At 38.5% G+C, this 24561-nt stretch overlaps 1 protein-coding gene across 1 annotated transcript in view; it reads right to left on the bottom strand.

The window, feature by feature from the left end:
• Positions 1–24561, bottom strand: part of MAGI2 (membrane associated guanylate kinase, WW and PDZ domain containing 2) — a 610224-nt gene that overhangs the window by 167136 nt on the left and 418527 nt on the right. The window contains exons 10-11 of the mRNA XM_027124164.1: positions 10159–10190; positions 3557–3740 (exon numbers count right to left, since the gene is read on the bottom strand). Coding sequence (XP_026979965.1) covers positions 3557–3740; positions 10159–10190 — 216 coding nt within the window. The remainder of the gene's footprint in view (positions 1–3556; positions 3741–10158; positions 10191–24561) is intronic.

Here is a 24561-nt window from a genome sequence, read left to right as displayed (position 1 = left end):
TGTCTATATTTACTGCACATTTTGCTTGTTAAAATACTGATATTATTTGCTCTGTGATATAATACAATGTCATTCAGGAATTGCTTTCCTATGTTTTTGTCCCCAGTTTCACTGTAAGCTTCACGTGAGCAGAGATTACGTCTCATGATTTTTCTCTTGTGGAGCGCGCAGCAGAGTCTAGACACATACTGTTTCATACATTCTTGTTAATTGATGTGGAGCCTGAAGACGCCACTTCTGGGCACCCTGCCTGATGCTCTGAAGTCAGAGGCATTGCCTTGCCTGCTGGGTGGAAGAATCTTCTTCCTCTCAAGTCCCATGTCATCATAAGAAGATCTTATGAAGACAGGAGGTGTTTCTAGCCTTCCCCTCGTAAGCTTGTACTTGCCATGTTCTGTTTCCTGTGGCTCTAGTATCCTACGGTTGTCTTTGTTTAAAATCACAGCATTTTTTTTTTTTCAGGAATACATCTTTATTAAGATGTCCTGTACATGCGTATTAAAATGTCAGCATAATCTAATTACGAGCCAAATGAGGCACAGCATCATTTACATCATTTGATAAATTTCCATCATTTGCAGGGGACTAGTGATTTGAATCCAAATACTTCTTGACAGCCTGGATATAACAAACATTCTGTAGCTCTGTATAGCAGAAGCTTGTGGGTGGAGGTACATTCTTTTATTTGGTTACTGCAACCCAGTTTTGAACGTGGATGCAAAAATTCTGTTCAGCATTAGACCTAGCTGTAAAGGAGGATACCATGAGATCACTACAGGTCAGGGAAAATGTCAAAGGACTTGGTTTAGACAGCTTTGGTTAGGATTCCCTTCCGTACTTTCTGTGGTCCCACTATTTTTTCTCCAAGGAAAAAGTTTGGGGACACAGAATAAATAGAGCCAAAGCTAAATGTTATGCATGTAATTCAAAAGAATAAGAATAGAGTGGTTCACAAAATTTCAAATATGGGTCTTTTGTTTAGATGCATGCATTTCACGGTCATTAAAAGAAAACCCTATCTGAAGATGATGAGAAATAGATTGAGCTTTCCCTCCGTTCATTACAAAACATTCTTTTTGAGCATTGCTCTGAAACTTTAAATGAGAGAATGAAACTTTTTCCACACTTGGAAACAGGTTGTATATAGAGGGCAAAGGTCTGTTCTGTTCTATCAAGACCCTGGTACGTGAAACTGAGAAAAACAGACCGAACCGATTAGCTATCCAGAGATTAGAGAAAGCGGTGCCGTGTTTTTCTGGTTTCCTTCGTCTTCAGGGCAGAGTTTTTCTTACCTTGACATGATTTCTGTGTTTCATTCACACTCTATTTAGTGTCATGAAATAACAGGATAGAAAGAGAAGGATGGGAAAGGAAATGAGTTTGCCCTCTTTTGGCTCCTAAGAGTCGTGACCCTGAAAACATTTTTGTGACCTTAGAAACATTAGAGAGAGCTGAGAAAGCAAGAAGTGGGGTGGGGTGGGGGTTGTGAGGTGAGAGAGGCAGCCGCAGAGCACATGCAGGGCTCCGCAGGCAGTCAGGATTTTGTTGTTCAAGTGGCTTAGGACGCAAAGCAAAGGGGGTACAGAGCTCCCAGAGGAGGACTGATAAAGAAAGTCGTGGGAGGTTAAGGCAGATTGGTTTGCTAGGTTTGTTACAGGTGAGGAGCGGAAGGGCAATGAAGAGAAGGAGCATTGCAGGGGCTGGCTAAAGAAATCGGAATTCGTTTAGGGTTGAAAAGAAGGTCATGCACAATTCCTGCTCACAAACTGAGGACACAACAGCATCAGACACCATAGAGAAAAGACGGAATAAATACCAACATTGCCTTTGTCCTGAATAATAAAGCCTTGCATTGGTCAGGAAACAGCAAAAGGATGGGAATAAATGACTAATGAAGGGACAAAAACAGGAGGAAGCATCTCTTGACGCTCCCTACAGGTAACCACAAAATTCAACAAGCCAAGGACAGGAGGATGATATATTCCACCTTCTGAGTTAGAACTTCACCTGTATCCTGATCTCTACTTGTTTATATTTATTCTTCTTGTCTCCCAGTTAAATTCGTGAGAGCAGGACATTTTACTCAACTTTGGTATCTCCCCATGGTACTGAGGGCCAAGTGGGTATCCAATAAATACTTGGTTATCGAAGCAGAGAAGGTATTAAGAACTGTGCTGAAATTTTGTCAAGTTTTTTCAGTATAATGACCATTAATACCCTGAATTCATACCCTGTATCATACAGTGAAAAATGCCTACTTCGTTCTAATTCTATCACAGCAAAAACATTCTCACTGTACAGCCCTTTAAAGACATTTCAGTCGTTCTGTCAGAAGGAGAAGAATCAAATACAGCAGGCCTGACATAGCCAATTATTTTTATAAAGTGGCAGAGGGGCGGGGTGGTGGACGTTCATTTTGATAAAGATGATTTCTCAATGGCCCACTGTCCTAACTAGCTTATCAACCAAAATTACTTTTACAGAGAGGTGTAGAGGATGGGCAAAGGGATATGTCTACTTTTCCCCTTACCAGCTGGGGGTGTAATTCTCAGCCCCTGGGCTCATCAAAGAGTAAGCAGATTTGAGATCCTCTGAGATAACACACAACTTAAAACTTGCTATTCATGCTTCAGATGATAAAGTTGGAAAGAAGACACTGGCGGAACACCAAAACAAAGGAAGTCAGCAGACCGTAAATGGGAGCGCCCAGAACCAAACCCTTCTCACTAGGCTAATTTTTTCAATCCATTACTCAAGTTCATATTGTACTGTGTATTTTCCTCATATATTATACATTCATGCCATTTGGATTCCTGTCCTCTAACATTCAAAAGAGATGACCTGTGAGATGGTGGAAAGAGGCACAATGAACGTATATGCAATATTAAAAAGCTCTGTTTTCTAATATTTATAAAGCGCAATGAAATAATTTTAGAAGACCTTCAAATAGGATGACAAGTGCCTACACGATATTTGACGAGTTAACTTTCAAATGGGCCCCAGTGCATTAAACAAGAAGTGGAACTTCAGGTAGAAGTGATTGGTACCTGCTCTGTGTTGCTTTCGGAACCATTACTTTCACCATTGTGAGTTGGAAGGACTTGGCTAACATTTTACTCACATTCCTAAAATCTTCAATGACTACATTCATGGCTCTAAGGAAATCTAGGCTTCAGATTCAAGATCAGATTAAACATAAAAATCCCAACCATTTCTTCTTATTATCTGGTGGCTTAAATAAAACTAGCAACCTCTTCCCCCATGACCCACCCCTGGCCCCCCAAATACATTCCTGATTTTTCTCAGGGGCTTAGGGGGAATAAAGTAGGAAACAAAATTTAAAACCAAAAGATATAAGCTTTTTCTGAGTTGACAGGCTTTTTTCTTTCTTTTTGAAAGAAAAGTTTCGATCAGCTGGCTTTACTTTTGAGATACATTTTGAAGCTCAGAATATAAAATCACCACGCCAGATCATTTCAGCCTCAATATATCTCCTGTCAGGGCTTCAGCTGTTATTAATACACCCTTGTTTTTTGTGGCTTTCACTTACGCCTACTTTCATAAATGGCTCTAGATTTCTCGTAGAGCTCATATGGGTCAGGCTTCCTTGGGTCAAAGGCCTCTGTTGAGTCAGGAAATGAACTCCTGTGAAGGGCGGGTGGGAAGGGCAGGTTCTGCGGTATGGCCGGAGCAGATAGACTCGTTTGAGGACTGCCTTGATTCTCCCATCGGTCTGTTATCTGGAAAGTGAAAGAGAACAGAGAAAATGACTGACAATGAACTCTTTCTTGCTGTTTCCCTTGTCGCATTCCACAGCCCTCACCTTTAAGTTTGACTTTCTTGCCCTGTAGACTTTTCTTTCACAAAACATTCAAAACTTTGGTATAAGTGCCTTGAGAGATTCTATTTCTATATAATAAAGCAGCACAGATGGTTATACATGTGTGTGTTGCCTGACTTTTGAATGTAAACTTTCATAACCTTGTCACCTACTAGTAATTTTCAGCAAATCACTTAATCTGTCAGTCTGTTTTTTCTCCCTATAAAATAAAGACAATATGTATCTCAAGATAATTCATCTGTCAGTGCTTATGACTGTGTGGTATTGTTCCTTTCTAAGATGGCCCCGATTCATTACACCATTTTTACTAAAGAAGAAGATGACGTCGTCTGCATGCACCCATCTCATACCTATGCATATCCGAAGCACCTCCTACACTTGAACATTCAATCACTTTCCTCACAGTTTATAAGTAATTATACAACCCTTTGGGATTTTTGAATTGTTCAAAAATCGTCTACGAAGCCTCATTTACTGCTGATCTGGTGGTTTCTTCTCCAAAATGCTGCTGCTGCTACCATCATAATTTATTAATGGTCTGTAGAATACTACGCTCTTTCATATACGTTATCTTCTTTGATCCTCACTATAGCCCCGTGAGGTAGAGCAGGGACTCATTCCTTTTTATCAAGGAGAAAGCCGCGTTCACCGAGATCACCTGTTTGCACAGCCAGCTTCAATCATCAGCTTCTTGCTCATTCAAACTCAACTTCAGCTTTTCTGCTTTGACTAAACCTGCTGTGTGCAGAACGATATTAGGGTACCCTCTTGTCTAAAATTCTGCACTGGCTGAGCGTGGTCCTCAGGCCGCTCTCGAGTGGGATACAGTGGCTCCTGAGGGCCCAGGTCCTGATTCTCTCTCTTGTATCCACTGACGGTCTCTCCTCTCATTCCCTGTAATCCATCAGGTTCTCTCCAGCCTCTGAACCCTTGCATACTTTCTCTTTCTGCCTGCAAAGTTTACCCATTTTCCACTCTTCCATCTCCCGTCCTCATTATACCTGGATACTGGATTCAGATGAGACACCTGCTCTAGAAGGCCTTTGCTGACCATTCCTGATCTGGTTACTTGTCCCTTCTGGGTGCTCCCACAGCACCCTCTACCTACCCCTCACACTCAACCGTAATTGCGAGTCTACCTTTGTCTCTGCAAATAGATTATGTTGGGGACAGAGACTGCAGGGGATGCAGTCTCTCCCACTGTTGTATTACCAATATATAGCAAGTGCTCAGAAAATGTAAATTTAGTGACTGAATGAAATCATCAGTAACATATGGTCACTTGTTCTTTCTTTAAAACCAGTTTTGATACACACTATTTTGAGCTTGACAGGATTATAACTTTCGGGCCCCTATTGCACTGTCCTGCTTCCGTTTTCATGATGGCTACATTTTGGGCAGGGCTCCAAAGCCAGCTGTCACCTATCAGTGATAATGTTTTAAAGGTAGAGAGGATTTGAGGTACTATGTACTGTGTCCTTGTGTAACACAAAGGTCCCTGTGACCCACTTATGTACTTGGGACTGTGGCAGGGGTCAAGTAAGCCAGCAAACTGAGAAAGAAATGGGTCATTGACCCTTCTCTCAATAAGACTGGTGCTACAGTCGGAATGTTTGAGGTCCCTCAAAATTCCTATGTTGACAATCTAACACCCAAGGTAATATTACTAGAACGTGGAGCTTCGGGGGAGATAATCAGGCCATGAGGCGACAGCCCTCATGAATGGAATTAGTCCCCTTATAAAGGAGACCCCAGAGAGCCCTGTAGTCCCTTCTGCCAGGTGAGGTTACAGCAAAAAGATGGCCATTTAGGAAGTGGGCTCTCACCAGAAACTGAATCTTCTGGTACCTTGAGCTTGGACTTCCAGACTCCAGAACTATGAGAAATAAATTTCTGTTTTCTATAAGCCACCAGTCTATGGTATTTTATTATAGCTATTGGAAGAAACTAAGACAACTGGCTTCATTTTAATTTGTTTTCTATATGGGCTACTGACCAAGCTTTCGTTTGAACAAAGGTTCTATAGCTAACAAAGATGGAAAACCCCTAATATTAAACATAATCTCTAGGAACATAGAGAGGTCCAGCAGCTGTCAGTGGCATACCCTGGGTCAGAAACCAATCTATAACTATAATGGGAGTGCTATTTGCAATAATAATACATTGAGGGGAATAACTGGTAAATTTGTTTAGAGTTCTGGCTAATTTTCTGCTCAGTGACCCTTTTGCTCCCGTTTAGTAAAAATCTTTAAATATGCGCTTCATAATTCATTTGAAAGCAAAATTTGCCTACGAAGCCATGGTGGGTTCCTTTGACCATCCATTCTCTGTGCCTCTGCTATGACAGGAAGACCCACATTGTGGCTAAAGGCATATTTTTTTATTTTTCACTTTAACTGACTTTAGGCACCATGTGGGTACATTCTGGCTATGACTTTCTCCCTTCTGTTTCCAAACATAAGATACTAAATTCTAAAAAGTAAATAAATTAGAAGTATGGTCTGAATCACTGTAGTATCCCACTTGTCATAGGGCTTCAGCAAATGTCTATTTCTTTCTCCCATCTTCCACGGAGGGTTATCTGATTCCTCCATAAGTCTTGCTGGTATATGCACTGTCCACGTGCAGTCACTGGAGCAAACATGGTTCAGGTGAAATATTAGTATTCTAAAAAACATTCTGAAAACTACAAAATAAATAACGCTTTGGGCACTGTTTGGGAAAGTTTCTGCGGCGGATTGACAAATTCTACAATTTCTATAGCAGAGATGGAGAAATTCACTGATTCCAGTTCAGGCTTAGTAGAGCATTCACAATGTCTTGCTGTGACATGCATAAACCCTCAAGTCACTCTGTCAGGGATTTGTAAGACTGGAGAGCAGAAAATCACAGCGCCCGTGAAATACTGAAAAGGCAGACTTGCAGTCCTTCACACCCCCGCCCCCTAGACACAGAAGACCATGGAGCAAACCCCCTGCCCTGGGATCAGAGGGCACCCTCTGCTTTCTGGGACTGGTGTGCTGATCTGACAACATCTTTTGAAAGGTGCCCTTTGTTGACTTCTCCCTACTTTCTTAGATAGCTTGGTCTTTGCGCTTTTGCTTTCTAGCCGGACATCTTGTGCTCACTTGTTCCTCTCAATCTTCGTGAACCACCTAGATTCTGATCCCATCCCCTTACGCCACCTAGAGTCTTCCTGGCCTTGACCTCAAGAGAACTGTGTTTCCTGCCGGCGTTTGCCTCTCAACAAGGCTTCTGATTGAATCTTGTCCGGTCCCAGTGGTGTCCTTACCTAGGCTAATATTTATAAACACCTAACTAGAGTAAGAAACATGAAAACAAAATCATTTTCTTTATATGGCAGGAGCCTTGTATCTCTGTTGGCCTTGACGAATGAGTGAATGTCTAACTGTATGAAAGGATAGTCACTGAAGTATCAGTGGACAGGGTGGACATACAGTCCACAACGGGATATCAAAGAGTAAAACAGAAAAACCTGATCATGGTGTGGTTAATATTAGTTTTTTAACTCCACCTTCTGATTCTAGGATGCACACTGGGAACAGAGGGCTTGTGAACAAGGCAAGTTGTCCTCCCCGTGAAAACTCTACAAACTGTTTGCTTCCTGTAGAAGCTGGGGTAGCCTAAACACACCTCCTCAGGATTTTAGGGCAGGGCTGGGAGATGAAGGCTTTTGGCTTGATTCAGTACTTGAAGAATGAACTTGGATTCCTTCCAGATGGAGAGACTGAGAACCCACTATAATTAATGTATTACTTGCTAAACAGAAGTGACTATCTTTTCTTTTCTTTTTTTTTTTTTTTTGCAGTATGCGGGCCTCTCACTGCTGTGGCCTCTCCCGTTGCGGAGGACAGGCTCCGGACGCGCAGGCTCAGCGGCCATGGCTCACGGGCCCAGCCGCTCCGCGGCATGTGGGATCCTCCCGGACCGGGGCGCGAACCCACGTCCCCTGCATCGGCAGGCGGACTCTCAACCACTGCGCCACCAGGGAGGCCCCAGAAGTGACTATCTTGATGTGGATTAGCTTAAGGTGTGGATCAGCAGGACGGAACAGTGTCAGGAAGTGACACAAGACTGGGAGAAGGAGAGACCTCACGCAAGGTAACATTTCCTTATCCTGACTAAGGATGTCATCAATCCTCTTTCAGAGGAGAGAGTGTATAAATCCAAATACAGCGGGTATGTGTTTATATATATATTTGTTGAAGTGAATAGTTTTGCAAACTACCTTCATTTCATAGGGTGATTAATTTATTAAGGGTTTATGCATGGAGGGTCTGCTTTCTAGGATGACAATAGTTTCTAGTTTTGAGCATGTAGAGGCTCTGCTTTAAGCACGTTACATGGACTAAGCCACAGACTCTTCAGAGTAACCATATGAGAGGAGTATTATTATCATCCCCATTTTATAGATGAACTTGAAATACTGAAAGCTTAAGTAGCTAGTGGAAGGTACGATAGCTAGTAAGGAGAAGAAGCACAGTTTGACTGTAGGCAGTAAGCCTTCAGAACCTGCACCCTAAACCATTATACCACACTGCCTGTCATCACAGTCCCGAGTCTGAAGAGTTTCTGGTGGATACATGGAGGATGTTAAATTGACAGTCGTCTATCTTCACTTAGCCTAGGACCTGGAACTCCAAGCCTTGGCTTTTGTAGGGATGTATAGGTTCAGGATTAATTGTAAATTAAGTTCATAAAACCTTTTTTTGGAATTATTGAGTACGGATGTAATTACTGTAATGACAGCAAATGCTGTAATTATGCCAAATGGTATCATTTGTGTAAATGTGGTGCCTATAAGGAAATCACTAGATTGCATAATTGTAGCACCAGGATGAGGTTGCAAGATTCCTTGTTAAATTAGATAAAGATGTGTGTAACCACAGAGCACAGATTTAACTCTGATGGTGAAAGGAAGGAATTATTTAGAGTTTGGTCAAAATAAAACAAATTTCATTTTAAATACCTCTTTCAAAATCACATGCATCACTAAGTGGTTTAACTAGGCCCAAGTGAGACCGGTTTTCCCATCTGATATTCTCTGTGGACCAGATGAGCCGAATGCTAAATGAGGACATGCTTGGTTGGAATGTTCTGACAGCTCAGCTGCTCATCACCAGCTCCGGTTTCCTCATCTGTCTTTGAGAGGAACCTGGAGCTCAGGCATATTCCAGGGCTCAATAATATTTTATTTTCACTTGTCTTCAAATAATTTTAAAGCCATGTTATTTAATTAAGCCAGTTATTGCACTTGAAAAGTATGCAAAATTATATCTCCATTTCTAAAATGAGAAAATCAAGCAGTTAAATATTCCCTCAGTAAAAGAAAAAAGGGAAGCAATTAACCCAAGAATTCCCTACTCACTGGCCAAACCAGGGGCCACTGCTGTCTGAGCTGCTTACTCTGAGAGGAATGAAAAGTAGGTGGAAGATGTGATCCCCTGAGATTTTTGTTTTGTTTTGTTTTTGTTGTTACTTGAATCACTTTGCTAAGCTCTCTTCCAGTCATGAGTTTTAGCCATTCCAGTTAGGGTCGACTATTGTAACACACTATAGAATGGGATCCCAGAAAACCAGTCCCAGGTCTTGGGACTTGGATAATTACTAGTTTCAATCTAACGGCAAGTAAAGATCATCTCTAGCTGGGAAGGCAACTTGGCTAAACTTGCCTCACAAAAAGATTATTAAAATACCAGCCTTCTGGTACCTTAGCATCAAAATTTCAGGACAATTCATAAAGAAACTAGGCCCAGAGAGATTAGGTGATGGCAGAGTTCACCACTTTGAGTGATGAGTGATTCAGAAGCACCACTTTGAGTGATTGTCAGGTTTGGTAGGAAAAAAACATTTTTTTCACACACACACACACATATTTAGCTCTGTATACATTAAAAAGTAAATATAAATACACAAATATATATATACAGGTAAATTTCTTGTGGACCAGACTTAACTTGCAGGTCAAGACCTCTGGGCTTATAATTTGTACTGTTTTTAAAAATTCAATGTGATAAAAACGATAGTATTTCTGACAGGGGTAAAACAAAGTTTTCTAAAGTATTTTCAGTACACCATACTGAAGAGCGTTGATGCTCATTTTGTAAAAATATTAAAAAACAGACAGAATTGTCTTTATAGGAAAGTAAGACAAGTTATTCTTACACAGAGGATTTGCTCTTTTGACATCACAAATCTCAGAGGAGGAAGAGATTCTGAGGTCACCCCATTCAAATCTTACTTAATGGAATTGTAATAATAACTAGCAGTAAAGAAGTAGAATAATTTCAACTTACAGGCTTTGGAGTTTTCCATGGAGAAAAGAAACCTGTAATAAAGAAAACAATATTTGAACTTTGAAAATATATCCCACTACCACTTATGGGTGGCATGATATTTAGATAACTGCAAGTTATTTTAAATCGGTTAACAGCAAATAACAACAACAAATTCTGCCTGGCTGCATAGTTTTTTTCAAGGGGGCCCAAATAATTTTATTGGAATTATATTAATGATTCTAGGAATATTTCCCTATTTGGCCTGAAGATTCTGAAGCCCAGTGACAGTGAATAACTGTGCGGCAAACGATCAGTCACTTTACAAGCGCTAAGACTGAGTCATCCTTAGGGATTTGTGTGGCGCAGCCTTAGCGGGAGAGGGAGAGGGAGAGGGAGAAAGAATACAGATAGAAATTTAGATATTTAAAGGTTAATACCTTTGCTTAGTATAAGAAATAATTCTGCTTTATGTACCTGCTTTGTGTGGTTAAAAATCAGTCAACAAGCCTTCATTAGTTCTAAATTTAAAAATAATGTATATACATATATTATGAATTAGATTCTATTATAATTGCTTATGGGCCTTTTCTCCCACTGAGATCTTCTCTAGAGCAGATATCTATTTTATTATCCCTCTACCCTAGTGTTAGCCCAATGTTTTTCATGAAAAAGCCGCTCAAAATGTTTGTTAATTGACTGACTAATGTATCATCAAGGCCAGGCTTTTTTCAGCTTATTGAGCTCTTTCAATTATCACAAATGGTGCGACAATGGGACCGACTCTGTTGTGATCCGAACGACCTTTAAGATAATTAAAAGTACAGATTCATTCCTTTTTCCTTTTTTCCCCTTTATTGTTATTATTTTATCATATACTGACCCTAGCAAGCCAAAGCATGATCTAGCATACAAAACAAAATTACTTTCTTTTCACATCACCTTGTCCCTCTTTCAACGATTTCACTCATGTTCATGTTAGGTGGTGTCTGATAAAATGCCTAATAAAAAATGGAATGTTGAAAATATGCCACATAATGTTTACAACCTTTAAAAAACTGGGACTGGTACAAAATGGATTATGTTTTTCAACTATTCCCATTTATAGGGAATATCTGAAGAATCTAGGCACAATTATCTAGAAGTTAAAGCTCAGTTATGGTGTAAATACTAACTGCATCTCAGCGCAACGTTGTGAAGAGCTGATGCTGCATTTTATGAAAAGAGCGAAAGTATGTAAATCCATTATGTTCCTCAGCCTTCCTTGAAACACAGAGCTAAATTTAATGCTTAAGTATAACAACTATCTTACTAAAGGAGATGGGTAGAACTAGCTCACTTTCTCACACACGCTGTATGTATGTTCTTGTATCTCTTTCCAACTATTAAAACAATTCTGTTCAATGTGTGGTTTGATTATAATTTAATTACAAGGATTTAATCACATCCTTTTGCATAACAGCTGAGAGTAAAACTACAGATAAATACATTTCTCTCTTTGACTCACTCTGTAAAATGCCAATGAAAACAATTTGACCACTAATTAGAAAAGTGAAAAGCACTGTGACCTATTGGCCAATTAATAATTATTTTCACTGAAGGATAAAATTTATTTGCTGTTTTATGGAATTGCCGGCACAGTTCTTTTGAGAAAAGATGTCATTTACACATTCTCACAATGTCAAAACATTCAATTATTTCCTCTACTCTCTCTGTGTTCCTCCACTTTCTTCTTCTCGCAGTGCCAGAACGGATTTTGAATATGTGCTGCCTTACATCTGTTAGGTGCTGGGAGTTTCTTAGACTTACAGATGTATTGAAAATGGTTCCTTTTTATGGAGCTCTCATCTCCACATGGGGCATTATCTTAAAAGATGATTATTCCTCCTATAGAAAATGTATAATCATCAGACCTCTCAGTAGTGATGGTGTCAGAACTAAAATGGCATAAAAGGGACATTAGTCAAGATCAGACAAGAAGAGAGGACCGTTTAATTTGACCACCTATCATCACAGGCACTTTGGCTTCCCCTTCTTTTGAGGCTGTTTGATTCACTCTGACCTCAGACCACTGGCACACCCCAGGACTTCTTCACTGCGCCCATTATGGCAGTTTCCGTAATACGTCTAATGATGAGCTGTGCCTAGGAGGCTTTGGTCTCTGAAGCAACAGTTGCCCTTTCTGAGTCATTGTCCAAAAGAAGCCGCTTGCCTCAGAGTAAGTAATTTTAGGTAGTAGAAACAGTATCAGAATAGATTTCCTTAAAAATAAATAACTTATGTGACAGAGCTTCTCTGGCAAATTATCAATCATGCTATAAACATTGAAATGAAGATGAATAGAAAACATCTATTTTGGGTATACCGAATTTGGCTCAGTTAATTGGTAAGGTCAAGTTTTCTATCTGATTAATCTCCAGTTTTCTGGTCAACTTCATTGGAAGAGCTACATAAACACTATAATAGTGTGGGTCAAATTATTATATATTATAAATGTATGGTAACCTTTTGTAGGGTTTACCCCTCTAAGAAATCTAGTCTATTCCAATTAACATAAAAAAAAACACCTAAAACAAAATAAAAACATTTAAATCCTTATTTCTGTAATTTTTCTTTTTCTGAAATCATTCTGGTTTGACCCAGATCACAGAAGACAGGCTTGGTGTGTTGAGACTATACTTTTAGGTGTCTCACCACCTACGTTCACAGGGGCATAAGAATAGGGATATAGATAACTTTTTCTTAAGCCTTTCAGAGCTGATAGTCCTTTTTACAAAGTCAAGTTCATAAATAAGAGCTTTTTCTTTAAAATGCTAATAAAGCTTCCTTTATATTTTAGTTTATTTCTGGCCTTTATTTCACCTACTTCTACAGAAAGTGGAATATTACATTTCTCTTATGGAATTAAAATTTCTTTATAATGACTTGACCTCTGTTTTCCATACTGCTCATTTATTGAAGTGTGCTTGTGTGTGTGTGTGTGTGTGTGTGTGTGTACAAATGCAAACATTTATTTAACTCTAACTCTGAGACAACAAAAGTGAAAGACCTCAAGATACAGTTTTAAGCTAACTGAAACATGAGTAGGGACATTTTTAAAAGGGAAGAGAAAAAAATGGGAAAAGTTAGATGCAGCCAATAAGGAAATTTTGATGCATTTAATATGAAGCACAAAACTGAATTAGATCTCTAAAATCTGTCTTCTTTAGAACAAGAAATAAAACTAAAATATATTTTTAATTCCTCATGTAAAAGCACAAGGAGATGGACAGAGAAACAGAAACAGTGCAAATAGCTTAGAGAAGAAATTCTGGTGCCTGAAAATGCAAGAGCAGAGAAGACAACACCAACTTCATACTGAAGTTTAAATTAAACTCTATATGTCAACTAAATACAATTTTTAATAAATTACAGGAATATGGTTACCAGATAAAATATAATATGCTCAGTTAAATTTGAATTTCAGATAAGCAATGAATAATTTTGTAGTATGACTGCATGCGACATACATTGCATAGGACATACTTATATTAACAATTATTTGTTTATCTGCAATTCAATGTAACTGGGAAGTCTGTATTTTTATTTTTGCTAAATCTGAACACCCTGTATAGGGAACACTTTATATATGACCTGGGTAACGAGTTAAAAATAAAAACACAATAGTAATGTCTGCTGTAGGTAATATCCATTCAGTTAAGTACAAACCAAAAAAAATTTAGAATTTCCTATTCTTGCACCCCCTCCAATGTTTTCTTGCTAGGAATCTTGCTTTCGGAGAAACCTGAGAACATTCTATGCATATCATTGGATTGTGTTGGTCACCTGTTCATTAGTAACAATGTTTGACTGAGGTCTCACCTCACGTGATGCAAACTCTGTGGGGACAATGTCAGTGTCACAAAGGACCGTTTCAAATTGTGTGATGACTGGCTAGCAACACTGCCTTGTCCCAAGGGGAAAGTTCCACAAAAGTGGCTTTTTTCAGAACCTACTTCTCCTGACACATGATACCCAAAATGAAAGAACATCAATATAGTCACCGCAGCTCTGAAGGGAGAGTCATTTGTGAGTTACATTTGCATTTGTGAGTTGTTTGGTAAGAGTCTTTTTTTTTGTTTGTTTTTTAAAATCATTATTCACAGGGCCCATCACAAGATGACAAACTTTCTTAAAACCACCCCACTTCGAATAAGGGATCAAAATACAATAAAGAACAACTTAACAGAGAATCCCAACATGATATCTTCAATTTGGAATAACGTCAGGGCAACTTTTTGGGATTTCTAGTAATTTCCCCAAACAGGACTAAATCTTTCAATATGCCTCTGTATTCTGTTCGATATACTGAATGAACTACCATTTGCAGAATGTGAAATGGTTTCTTCTTCAACTGAAGTACTTGCTACAACATATGACTCTGACTTTGAAAACTATCATTAGTTTCACGTATTTTATAGAAAATTCTACAGTTACTACACATGACAGAGATGCAGAGGAAACACTTTCTATTTCTCTCTTTCTTTAAGCAACAAAAAAAGAGTAGGAACCTGTTTCAGTGAAGATGTTCATGACCTGGGTTATTAAAAGCTTTGTTCTATTTTGTTTGAAAAACAAGACACAACAATGTGAATGTACTTAACACTACTGAACTGTTCACTTAAATATGGTTAATATGGCAAATTTTATGTTATGTATGTTTTATCACAATTTAAAAAATAAAAAAGCAATAAAAAAAAAAGGAGGAAAAAGAAACGGAGAACAAAAGTATACACATATCACATGAATGTGAGGGAAAATAAAGAGAGAAAGTAAGAAAGAAAATTTTTTTTTCACAGTCCCTGTGGCATCCTGCTGGAGGACAGGAAACTCACTTGGACACTCGCACAGACCCTTTCACCTCTTAAGTTATTCTTTCTTATAAAGGATTGTAAGCAATAAAGGGGATTCATGTTCCTACTACATCCTGAAAATATTTCAGGGACAGTGAGAAACTCTTCCAATAGAGGAACTCTTTTTTTTAAAGTTTCCCAAAGAGGGGAAAAGCCCCCGGGTTTTAAAAATCTCCAGTTAAGGCTAAATTAAGGGAGAAAAATACCACTAATAAAGTTGATCTTTAATTTAAAGATCCTCCCATTTCCCCACAGCCTGGCAACTTTTCCATCAGAAATTCAGCCTTTGGTAAATGTAAGCCAGGAGGGTAATGAGCTAATTTCCATTAAAACTAGTTCAGTGTTATTCACTTTTTTCCCGGTTTTTGACTGATCACGTATTTCTTATTAAAATTCATCAAATGAGTTAAACCCTACAGTTCCTTTAGATAATTTGTTTAAGCTATTTCGAATCAGTAAAAGGGCAATTTTTCTTAATGAAACTGACCTAGGCTAAGAAACGGCCTTCCCATTAAAGATACTGCTGGTGGTACCCTAACCTCACATCACCATGTTTCAGCCAAGCAAAATATTCAATTTGCAAAGAAAATTTCAAATTAGTGGCCATATTTGGCCTACAGAATCTCTTTTTATGTGCAGAGCTGAGGCTTTCTCTGCAATGTTTTAAAGATGGTCCTTTCTGCATCTTTTGAATAAAAGTGTTTTTCTTATAAACACTATAAAGCTGTTTTCAAATGGCTGTTTCCCCCCAAGGCTTTGTTCTTTATGGAGAGAGCGATCCGACCATTTCAAGTAATCCCAATGAGTGTTTAGAAAGGATAAGCCTGCACATGCTGTCTTCTGATAAACTCAGTTACATAAATGATATGTTCAAAATAAAGCAGCCCAGGTAGATACCCTTGAATGGGAATAAAGGAACAGACTGGAAGAGGAAGAACTGTGTCAGGGAGGTTAAAACTCAGAGTGAGGTGAGGCTTGCTGAACATATTAGCAACTACAAAGGGCTTTTTCTTCACGTTCTGAACAAGACCAAGGGCACTGAAGAGAGAAACCACTCTGTGCCTATGGTGCGCTATAAACAGTTGGCAAAGGAAATGCGGAAGGATATCAGTCCTGCACATAGAAAAGCCCAATTCTGAGAGTAATTTTTTTTTACAATAACAAAAGCATAGCATTGTTTTTTTTTTTTGAGAAACCAATCTAGAAACATCTTTAAGTAATTTGAGATTAAACATCTTAAATCTAATCATTAAATTACATCAATATTAAATAAATATTTATTGAGTCGTGTGTGTCTCACAAGCACCACAGATTCAACAGAGCAAAATGGAAGCTTTGGCCTTCCCTCCCACACCTCTTCTCGTGTGTTCCCTATTTTGGAAAATTTCACTTGCCTTTCCAAGTTTTAAAAACAGGAACCTGAAAGTCATTCTTAACCTCTCTCTCTCTGCCTCGCTTCCTTATCACCAAATTCTGTCTACTCTACCTCCAAAATCTATTGCAAATCCACTTCTCTCCATCTCCACAGACACCATCATAATCCACACTCACCATCATCTCTTACTTCAACCGAAGCAAGAGCAAATTTGCGGATGCCACAGAATCTGATCACGCTTAAAATCCTTCAATGGATTCCCACACATTTGTGATAAAGCACAAAACCTCCAAGGCTTTATATAACTTTGTCCCTACTTACTCCCCAGACACCTCATGGGTTATTGCCCTTCACTCACTGAACTTCCTTGAATAAACCAGGCTTTTCTAACCACAGGGCCTTTGCACAAGCTCCTCTGTTTACCTACTCTTTTTTTTTAATTCAATCGTTTTATTTTTTTTAACATCTTTATTGGAGTATAATTGCTTTACATGTTGTGTTAGTTTCTGCTGTATAACTACCTACCTCCCCTTTTTAACCCTGCACCAAACTATCTCTGACTCCTTCTTTATGTGTCAGCTTAAACACTACCTCCTCAGGGAAGATGTCCCTGACCTTTCATTTTAAATTGAAGTTCTCCACTATAATTTTTCATTGCATCCTCTATTTTTACTTTATATGGCACTCATCACTATTTATTTATAAATATATTTATGAAATCATATTTATGTAATTGTATTTGTGAGATTAGTTTAATGCCCATCTCCCCAACTAAAGTATTAATTCCATTAGGGGAGAAATCATATCTATTTTGTTCACAATGTATTCCCAGTATGTAGCACAATGCCTGACACACAGTAGATACTTCAATAGACATATGTGATGAATTAATAATAGAAGTGAAGAGTGAGGAGGGCAGCATGAAACAGAGTCACAAGATACTAAGGAGACTGATGAGGCATGGTGATTTGCTGGGGGTGGAGGAGTGGTATAAAGGAGAAGATGAAATCCCTGAAGACTTCTAACTTGGGAAACGATATGGATGATGGTGTCATTAGCTAAGGTATGAAATATAGGAAAGAGGTTTCTTTGAATGGAGTCTAGAAAGTTGGGTAATGGGCAAAATGAGTTTGGGTTTGTTTGGTTTGGGAGTTTGGGAGTTTGGGAGTTTGGGTTTGTATGTAGCTGAAATACATTTCGAAGTTTGAACCAAAGTTCATTTGGGTTCAGGTGAAGACATGTAGTAGTTTGCTCTCTTTTCCGGTGCTCAGTAGGAGTGTCGTGATTAGAGATATGTCAGGTAAAACTTAAAACGATATACCAAATTTGCGTAGCATGGGAAGAGAACTCCTATGGGTATGCAGAATGAATGAATGTCTGGGAGCCAAGTAAACAGAAGGTTTCAAGAAGTAGTCAACAGAAATACTCATAAAACAAGGCTTTAAGTGGTTTGTGAAACATGAGTGTCACAGGTGGCCTCAGCGGAAGCAGCTGATTGTTAGGACAGAGACAGAAATCAGATGTCAGGGGGTCTGAATGAATGGAAGGTGAAGAAGTGAAACTGAGAAGTGGCTATGAGGTAATAAGGCTGCCCATGAAGGGAAGATTTCTTTCAGGAGAAGCATACATTCAGATGAGAAGGTACCTGAACAGAGTCTGAAGATTCAGGAGAAAAGGGGATAATTGGTGGAATTATTTCATGATGAGAGATGGGATCTAGAGTGCAAAGGGGAGCAATTAACCTTAATTAAGAGAGAAACAGCACCCAAGTCCTTATCAAGAGGCTGGAGCAGGTCTATGCGGGAAACCTTCAGGGTCTACACCATGCGGCAGGGATGGGACTGAGTAGAATTTACTCATAGTGGGTGAAAGTGGCAAAATCAGTGGGGGTTTGTAGGGGCTCAGGGTATGCAGGGAAACTGGAGGAGAGAACAAAAATAACCTGTGTCAAAATGTTTGGTTCAGAGGGATGAGACAAAGATGCAAACAGAAAAATAATTTCTGAGACAGTATTAGTAGAAAGGTCATGCGCACAGGATACGAGGTAAAACTGACTTGGGCTCTAGCACCAGCTCCACCTGCCACTAGTTACATCACCTCACACATACTTGGGAGGGCGTGTAAACCAGGACTAACTCCCAGGCTCTGAGTGAGACTCTGGATTTGCTCTGAGGCTCATGCCTGGGTGGCCATTCCCTGATCTAAGGCTCAGATTCCTTATCTGTAACAAAGTAAAGACAATAATATGGATCATTGCAGGGGGAACTAAATAAAAATGCACTTTACATTTTACCAATTTAAAATGGCACACTGGAGAGGGCAGACAGCAGAAGCAAGAAGAACTACAATCCTGCAGACTGTGGAACAAAAACCACATACACAGAAAGCCAGACAGGATGAAAAGGCAGAGGCCGATGACCAGACGAAGGGACAAGATAAAACCCCAGAAAAACATCTAAATGAAGGGAGATAGGCAACCTTCCAGAAAAAGAATTCAGAATAATGATAGTGAAGATGATCCAGGACCTTGGAAAGAGAATGGAGGCAAAGATCTAGAAGATGCAAGAAATGTTTAACAAACACCTAGAAGAATTAAAGAACAAACAAACAGAGATGAACAATACAATACGTGAAATGAAAACTACACTAGAAGGAATCAATAGCAGAATAAGCGAGGCAGAAGAATGGATAAGTGACCTGGAAGGCAGAATTGTGGAATTCACTGCCAAAGAACAGAATAAAGAAAAAAGAATGAAAAGAAATGAAGACAGCATAAAAGACCTCTGGGACAACATTAAATGCAATAACATTTGCATTATAGGGGTCCCAGAAGGAGAAGAGAGAGAGAAAAGACCCGAGAAAATAGTTGAAGAGATTATAGTCAAAAACTTTCCTAACATGGGAAAGGAAATAGCCACCCAAGTCCAGGAAGCATAGGGAGTCCCAGGCAGGATAAACCCAAGGAGAAACACGTCAAGACACATAGTAATCAAACTGACAAAAATTCAAGACAAAGAAAAATTACTGAAAGCAACAAGAGAAAAACGACAAATAACATACAAGGGAACTCCCATAAGGTTAACAGCTGATTTGTGAGCAGAAACTCTACAAGCCAGAAGGGAGTTGCATGACATATTTAAAGTGATGAAAGGGAAGAAACTACAACAAAGATTACTCTACCCAGCAAGGAACTCATTCAGAATCAACGGAAAAATCTGAAGCTTTACAGACAAGCATAAGCTAAGAGAATTCAGCACCACCAAACCACTTCTACAATAAATCCTAAAGGAAATCTCTAAGTGGTAAACACAAGAGAAGAAAAGGACCTAAAAAACAAATCCATGCCAATTAAGAAAATGGTCATAGGAACATAAATATCGATAATTACCTTAAACGTGAATGGATTAAACGCTCCAGCCAAAAGACACAGGCTCGCTGAATGGATATAAAAACAAGACCCGTATATATGCAGTCTACAAGAGACCCACTTCAGACACGTAAAGACTGAAAGTGAGGGGATGGAAAAAGATATTCCATGAAAATGGAAATCAAAAGAAAGCTGGAGGAGCAATACTCATATCAGATAAAATAGACTTTAAAATAAAGAATGTTACAAGAGACAAGGAAGGACACTACATAATGATCAAGGGATCAATCCAAGAAGAAGACATAACAATTATAAATATATATGCACACAGCATAGGAGCACCTTAAAACATAAGGCAACTGCTAACAGCTATAAAAGAGGAAATCGACAGTAACACAATAATAGTGGGGGACATTAACATCTCACTTACACCAATGGAGAGATCATCCAAACAGAAAAGTAATAAGGAAACACAAGATTTAAATGACACAATAGACCAGATAGATTTAATTGATATTTACAGGGCATTCCATCCAAAAACAGCAGATTACACTTTCTTCCCAAGTGTGCAGAGAACATTCTCCAGGATAGATCATATCTTGGGTCACAAATCAAGGCTTGGTAAATTTAAGAAAATTGAAATCGTATCAAGTATCTTTCCCAACCACAACGCTATGAGACTAGATTTCAATTAGAGGAAAAAATCTGTAAAAAAATACAAACACATGGAGGCTAAACAATACGTTACTAAATAACCAAGAGATCACTGAAGAAATCAAGGAGGAAATCAAAAAATACCTAGAGACAAATGACAATGAAAACACGACGATCCAAAACCTATGGGATGCAGCAAAAGCAGTGCTAAGTGGGAAGTTTATAGCAATACAAGCCTACCTCAAGAAACAAGAAAAATCTCAAATAACAATCTAACCTTACACCTAAAGGAACTAGAGAAAGAAGAACAAACAAAACCCAAAGGTAGTAGAAGGAAAGAAATCGTAATGATCAGAGCAGAAACAAATGAAACAGAAACAAAGAAAACAACATCAAATATCAATAAAACTGGGCTTCCCTGGTGGCGCAGTGGTTGAGAGTCCGCCTGCCGATGCAGGGGACGTGGGTTCGTGCCCCCGTCCAGGAGGATCCCACATGCCGCAGAGCGGCTGGGCCTGTGAGCCATGGCTGCTGGGCCTGTGCGGCCGGAGCCTGTGCTCTGCAGTGGGAGAGGCCACAGCAGTGAGAGGCCTGCGTACCGAAAAAAAACAAAACAAACAAAAAAAAAAACAGAAAAACTAAAAGCTGTTCTTTGAGAAGATAAACAAAATTGATAAACCATTAGCCAGACTCATCAAGAAAAAGAGGGAGAGGACTCAAATCAATAAAATTAGAAATGAAAAAGGAGAAGTTACAACAGACACTGCAGAAATACAAAGCATCCTACGAGACTACTACAAGCAACTCTATGCCAAAAAAATGGACAACCTAGAAAAAATGGACAAATTCTTAGAAACGTATAACCTTCCAAGACTGAACCAGGAAGAAATAGAAGATATGAACAGACCAATCACAAGTAATGAAATTGAAACTGTGATTAAAAATCTTCCAACAAACAAAAGTCCAGGACCAGATGGCTTCACAGGTGAATTCTATCAAACATTTAGAGAAGACCTAACACCCATCCTTCTCAAACTCTTCCAAAAATTGCGGAGGGAGGAACACTCCCTAACTCATTCTATGAGGCCACCATCACCCTGATACCAAAACCAGACAAAGATACTACAAACAAAGAAAATTACAGACCAGTATCAATGATGAATATAGATGCAACAATCCTCAACAAAATACTAGCAAACAGAATCCAGCAACACATTAAAAGGATCATACACCATGATCAAATGGGATTTATCCCAGGAATGCAAGTATTCTTCAATATACACAAATCAATCAATGTGATACACCATATTAACAAATTGAAAGAGAAAAACCATATGATCATCTCAATAGATGCAGAAAAGCTTCTGACAAAATTCAACACTCATTTATGATAAATGCTCACCAGAAATTTGGCATAGAGGGAGCCTACCTCAAAATAATAAAGGCCATATATGACAAATCCACAGCAAACATCATTCTCAATGGTGAAAAACTGAAAGCATTTCCTCTAAGATCAGGAACAAGACAAGGATGTCCACTCTCGCCACTATTATTCAGCATAGTTTTGGAAGTCCTAGCCACGGCAATCAGAGAAGAAAAAGACATAAAAGGAATACAAATTGGAAAAGAAGAAGTAAAACTGTCACTGTTTGCAGATGACATGATACTATACATGGAGAATCCTAAAGATGCCACCAGAAAACTGTTAGAGCTAATCAATGAATTTGGTAAAGTTGCAGGATACAAAATTGATGCACAGAAATCTCTTGCATTCGTATACACTAATGATGAAAAATCTGAAGGAGAAACTAAGGAAACATTCCCATTTACCACTGCAAGAAAAAGAATAAAATACCTAGGAATAAACCTACCTAGGGAGACAAAAAAACTTGTATGCAGAAAACTATAAGACACTGATGAAAGAAACTGAAGATGATACAAACAGATGGAGAGATATACCATGTTCTTGGATTGGAAGAATCAATATTCTAAAAATGACTATACTACCCAAAGCAATCTACAGATTCAATGCAATCCCTATCAAATTACCAATGACATTTTTTTACAGAACTAGAACAAAAAAATCTTAAAATTTGTATGGAGACACAAAAGATCCTGAATAGCCAAAGCAGTCTTGAGGGAAAAAACAGAGCTGGAGGAATCAGACTCCCTGACTTCAGACTATACTACAAAGCTACAGTAATCAAGACAGTATGGTACTGGCACAAAAACAGAAATATAGATCAATGGAACAGGATAGAAAGCCCAGAGATAAACCCACGCACCTATGGTCAACTAATCCATGACAAAGGAGGCAAGGATACAGAATGGAGAAAAGACAGTCTCTTAAATAAGTAGTACTGGGAAAACTGGACAGCTACACATAAAAGAATGAAATTAGAACACTCCCTAACACCATACACACAAATAAACTCAAAATGGATTCGAGAGCTAAATGTAAGACTGGACATTCTAAAACTCTTAGAGGAAAACATAGAAAGAACACTCTTTGACATAAATCACAGCAAGATCTTTTTTGATCCACCTCCTAGAGTAATGGAAGTAAAACCAAAAATAAACAAATGGGACCGAATGAAACTTAAAAGCTTTTGCACAGCAAAGGAAACCATAAACAAGACAAAAAGACAACGCTCAGAATGGCAGAAAATATTCGGTAATGAATCAATGGACAAAGGATTAACCTCCAAAATATATAAATAGCTCACGCAGCTCAATATTAAAAAAAACAAACAACCCAAAGAAACAACCCAATCAAAACATGGGCAGAAGACCTAAATAGGCACTTCTTCAAAAAGACATACAGATAGCCAAGAAGCACATGAAAAGCTGCTCAACATCACCAATTATTAGAGAAACGAAAATCAAAACTACAAGGAGGTATCACCTCACACTAGTTAGAATGGGCATCATCAGAAAATCTACAAACAACAAATGCTGTGGAGAAAAGGGAACCCTCTTGCACTGTTGGTGTTAATGTAAATTGATACAGCCACTACGGAGAACAGTATGGAGGTTCCATAAACAACTAAAAATAGAATTACCATATGACCCAGCAATCCCACTACTGGGCATATACCCAGAGAAAACCATAATTCAAAAAGACACGTGCACCCCCATGTTCATTGCAGCACTATATACGAATAGCCAGGACATGGAAGCAATCTAAATGCCCATTGACAGCTGAATGGATAAAGAAGATGTGGTACATATATACAATGGAATATTACTCAGCCATAAAAAGGAACGAAATTGGGTCATTTGTAGAGACGTGGATGGATCTAGAGACTGTCATACAGAGTGAAGTAAGTCAGAAAGAGAAAAACAAATATCATATATTAATGCATATATGTGAAACCTAGAAAAATGGTACAGACACACCAGTTTGCAGGGCAGAAATAGAGACACAGATGTAGAGAACAGATGTAGAGAACAAACATATGGACACCAAGGGTGGGAAGTGGCTGGGGGGTGGTCGTGGTGTGATGAACTGGGAGATTGGGATTGACATGTATACACTAATATGCATAAAATGGATAACTAATAAGAACCTGCTGTATAAAAAAATAAAATTTAAAATAAATAAATAAATAAAATGGTACACTCTTCCATTTAATGGCTTTGATGCATTTTGAATTCTTTTTCTACAAAATAGAAGTCTGCCTTTTCAGAAAGGTATTCAACAATTTATTGTCACAACAGATGCATTTATTTTCTTCTCTTAGTTCTTGTAGGTTTTTTAAAATTTATATTTATTTTTTCTGTTTTAGGCTTCGTTTTAAGGTCGTCTAAGATGTCCTTTAAGTTCTTTTAAGCTCCCTTTTGCTATATGAAGTACAGCTTGTTTTGCTTTGCTTTGCTTTGCTAAACAAAGCAAATAATTATTTTCATCCCATTAGGATCTTCCATTAAGTTCCTTCTATCCTGGTTAGAGGAGTAAGGTAGCCCACTTTAATCTCACTCAACAGTCTCTTTGATCCACTAACAACTGTACTCCCAGTTTACAAGGATTATATCATAATTTTTTAAATGAATTGTTTCCAACTTTGCATTTTCCTATAACTATTTATACAATAATTACTCTGATTAACCAACTAACCTGGTTTTAATGCTCACCA

This window comes from Aethalodelphis obliquidens, unplaced genomic scaffold (genome assembly GCF_003676395.1).
Source record: "Aethalodelphis obliquidens isolate GAN/ISIS:26980383/991018 unplaced genomic scaffold, ASM367639v1 scaffold27, whole genome shotgun sequence".
NCBI lineage: Eukaryota > Metazoa > Chordata > Mammalia > Artiodactyla > Delphinidae > Aethalodelphis > Aethalodelphis obliquidens.
Note: the sequence above shows the minus strand (reverse complement) of the source record. Positions and strands in the feature narration are given on the sequence as shown.